This window comes from Oculina patagonica, chromosome 4 (assembly GCF_052425735.1).
Source record: "Oculina patagonica isolate OP01 chromosome 4, crgOcupat, whole genome shotgun sequence".
In the NCBI taxonomy this organism is placed as follows: Eukaryota; Metazoa; Cnidaria; class Anthozoa; order Scleractinia; family Oculinidae; genus Oculina; species Oculina patagonica.
Window position 1 is genome coordinate 40,718,056 of NC_135761.1, and position 4,372 is coordinate 40,722,427.

A 4,372-nucleotide genomic window follows, 5' to 3' on the forward strand; every position below is an offset into this window, starting at 1 on the left:
ATTCTTCATTGGATTCTTCTAAGTGGAGCATCGACGAAGTTGTTGAGAAGATACGCGATAAATACGATGAAGACGAAGCTGAGAAATTCAGGTGTGTTGTGATGTTGTTCAGGCTCTAATTTGTCAAGGGAAAGTTTTAAGCTGACTAGGAGTAAAAGAGTTTTTACCCTATGACCTCTTTTAATGGAAAATGTCTTTCCCCGTTTAGCAGATCGTTGAATATTGAGAATTTTCACAGCAAGAACGTAAGCTTTTATCATGCGTCACCAACAAACTAAGCGAGGCTAATTCAGTGTTCTTATCCATTTAGTGTCTTATTGCATTGGCTGATAAGTGTCCAGATGAAGTTATTTATTAAGTCTTACAAATTTTTGTATATTCTATGAAATAAATCTTTTAGATTAAACATTGGAAAGGAATCTTCAGTCATAGTCCATTTCGCAGTTGCCGCCATGTTTTTTGCGCGCGTTGCATACTGGGACCGTTTGGGGGCAGTGTTTTCGCGCGAAATTTTCAATTCTCGGTTGTCGGATAAAGAAGCGAACAAAAGCAAAAATTTAGCTAGTAAAATGGGAGGTGGAGATCGCTGCGCTGTTTACAACTGCAACAATGACAGAAGATTTAAAGACAAGTGAGTAGAGCAACTTCAAATATGATGATATTTCAGTTTTTTGGATACTTAAAGACGTAAAATATTGGCGTATTTTTTACGCGGGAAAATTCGACAGAAGATATATTTGAATAAAAATTTTTCAGATGGATTTACACTGACATTTTACTCTTTTAATGACCATAGGCTTGTTGTAAAAGACCATGTGAAGGAACTTAAATGGCACTCTTGTCCTCCAAAATGGAGAATATTGTGGCTTAAACTGATAAATCGTAAGGATCTTACTAAGATAACTGACAACACAAGGGTTTGTAGCAACCATTTTGTCCTCGGTAGACCTTATGGCCAGCATCCTCATCCTACTTTATACATGAGAGGGTATAGTGACAGTGAAAAAATTAGTGAAAACATGGACATTCAGCATATAATAAACAGCTGGTCTATCAATAAGGAGAATGATGATGATTATATTGAAACAAGACAGGGTGGCATAAAGCGGAAAATCCCTGTTGTAGACACACCAAATAAAAGAAATAACTACTCAATTCACAGAGATGAAATGCCCTTAACTGACACACAAGCACTTGATGACCTCAACGAGAGTGCTGTTTTTAGCAATATTCTTGAATCTGAAAAAGTGACTAACATCCAGAAAGAACACCAATATGCCAGATTAACTGAACAGGTATCAAGTGTTTGTACCTGTACATCAGAATGTGGATACTGTAAACAACAGTTATTGAAATTAGAGCAAGAAAATCTTACACTTCAAAATAAAGTTAAAGAACTTGAGATGGCACTGGAAGAGTTGAAAAACACCACGACAAGGACCACTGCCACATCATATGACATAAACAAGATTAGCCATTCAGATGACCTTATATTGCTTCATACTGGTTTGAAATCATATTCTTTATTTACTTGGATCTTGAACCTAGTCAAACCTAAGCTCCCTCACATGCAGTATTACAGAGGAGCAAATTCACGAAATGTTAAATCGTATCAAGTGAAAAAAACCCTGAGGCCTGGACCCAAGCGACTCCTTAAACCAGAAAATGAACTTTTGGTCGTGTTAATGAAATTAAAGCTAAATTTGAGTGAACAGTTTTTAGCTCAACTCTTTGACACCTGCACGAGTCTTATTTCACAGGTGTTGTCAACCTGGCTACCACTTCTAGCAGCTGAACTAAGGCCACTTTTGTACTGGCCAAAACAAGAGGAATTGCCACTGTACTATCCTGACTGCTTCAAAAAGTACAACAATGTGAGGGCAATCATTGACTGTACAGAGGTACCTATTCAAAGGCCATCACTGGCTAAAGCAAACAGCCAAATTTATTCGTCATACAAAGGAAGACCAACAGCCAAAGTGCTGGTAGCCTGCACTCCAGCTGGAACAATATCATTTGTTTCAAAAGCTGCAGGAGGTTCTATGAGTGACAAGGACCTAGTAAAGAGGTCTGGAATTGTTGACCTATTTTCTCCAGGAGATACACTATTAGCTGACAGGGGGTTTAATATTCAAGAGCTTCTTCTTCACAAAGGTGTAAAACTTGTTATTCCCCCATTTCTAAAGGCGAAGAAGCAATTTTCAAACACAGACGATCAACGTACTAAACAGGTGGCCAATGCCAGAATCCACGTGGAGCGTGTTATTGGCCGTATAAAAGATTTTGACATTATGAAAGCTGAACTGCCCCTTGAAATGTTTGATATTTTTGATCACATAGTCACTGTTACTGCTGCTCTAGTTAACCTGCAGCCCCCAATAGTACCACTACAATGTAGATAAGTAATCAATGTACGTAGCATTTTATATTATGCTTCATACCCCACCCAAGCTAATTAAGGGGCAGCTATTCACGAGCCACTTGAGGGCACTTCACACCTTCTGGTTAAGGTTTGAAGACGTAAAAGTCAAATAATGGGTAAATAAAGACTTTGTTGTAAAAGGCAAATACCATGCTTATTCGATTAAGGGCCCAACCTTGTATTACATGTAAGTGCCCGACTCAAATAAGTTCCCACCCTATAGGAAGGAAAAGTTAATACATGTAAGCCCTCGCCTTGAATAAGCACCCACCCCACCCATTAAAAGACTTAAGTGCACAAGAGGACTACCAGAGAGTTTGCTATTTGACCTTGGTGGCAATGAGAGACTTCACTGAAAATCGGTCCAGGTCCCTTAGCAGTTTAAACAATCTTTTACTGAACAGTTAAAATTCTTACATACATACATGCATAAACACACACAAAAACATAGGGTAAAGAAAGTAGTAATGATGATGATGCAGTACAAAAGTAGCCTTAAAACAGACTGCCTCCTTGTTGATCTGTAATAGCTAGAAATATACTTTTAATTAATTAAACAGAAGGGACATTTCCATTTCAAATGCCGCCTCTTTAAGAATGTTTCAGTTCCCTTCAAACCGACGCACACCCAGTGAAACCACTTTTTACAAAAGTCACAGCAGACACTCATGTCATTAAAGTTAACAGGCTCATCAAGACACTCTTTGTGGCAGACAAGGCACATGTAATCTACAACTGAAGATACCACTGGTTCTTCAGTTACTGTTGTCTCACTTTCAGTGGCTGGTGGCACTGAGCCATCACTTGAAGACTCTGTCAACTCCATCTTTTTTTTCAGTTTGCCATGCAGTAACTCAGGTGCCACAACCAATTTAAAGAAGATCTGTGCTTTTCCAATGGTTTCCTCCATTAACATTGGGTCAAAATCTATTTCCTCACAATGGAAATTGTTACAGGGAGAGGCAGTTTTAAGACAGAAGTATCCCACCTCTGCATTCTCCACTAAGATTTGGGCTTGTACTTGATAGTAATAGTCATGATTAGTTTTCAGCTTTATTTCTCCAGAGGATGTTATATGAAGACATGAATTTGGTTGACCGGCAAACTGTAAAATGGATAGGTTTCTATGAGTAAATGGGTTCTTTACTTCTAGTGGTCGCACTCCACAACACGAACAGCTGACTAAAGCATCTGGCGATGCTGCAATAACTGGATTTGTGCTCCACAGGACCACCTCACGCTTGTGTATTTTCATGTTTTTGTGTTGAGAACGTTTACATTTGAAGAACTCTTTAATAGCATTATCTTCATTGTACTGGCCCCAGTGGATTGCAGGAGAATAAGCTGGTGGCCTATAACCCATAATATCTTTTAACAAGGAATCATTTTTGTCACCAACGCTTCCATCCTCTCTCACTTTCTTTGCAACCTTAAGCAATTTGCTAGCAGTAATTCGTCCCTTTCTGTAATCATACCAGGTGTTGCTGGCAGACTGTTCCTTGGTTGCCTCTGATATCAATTGAATAATACTGGGATCTAAGAATCTGCTAACATCCTTGCAATATTGATCTAGATTGCTTATACTCTGAGCCAGGTCAGTAAGTGATGGTGGTAGGGCAGGTGTGACAAGCTGAGTGGTTTCCTCTTGTGTCACTACTATTTCCTTTGTCACTGAGCAGTCACTGAGATCTGGTTCTTGATAATCAGGGTTGGGTTCAGCTGGCAGATAGCAGAGAACACCAGCACAGCCATTGCATGCTTCTCGCAGTTCATCTATATTGAGCTCTTTTAGGGGTTTGCAGTGGCGATCATCTAATGCACGTGGATCATAATTGAATCGTTTTGAATCTGACACAATTTCCTCTACCACACAGTTACCTGTGAAATTTCAAGAAACATCTATTACAAAAGAACAGGAGATTCATGGCAAACAAGTTCACTTATAATTAG

General features: G+C 39.1%; 1 protein-coding gene across 1 annotated transcript; it reads left to right on the forward strand.

Annotated features, from left to right (window-relative positions):
• Positions 1-569: 569 nt before the first annotated feature.
• Positions 570-2,402, forward strand: LOC144648454 (uncharacterized). The gene is made up of 2 exons (XM_078508003.1): positions 570-631; positions 797-2,402. Exons 1-2 carry the CDS (start codon positions 570-572, stop codon positions 2,400-2,402), a joined length of 1,668 nt encoding a protein of 555 aa, XP_078364129.1.
• The last annotated feature ends 1,970 nt before the right edge of the window (positions 2,403-4,372 follow it).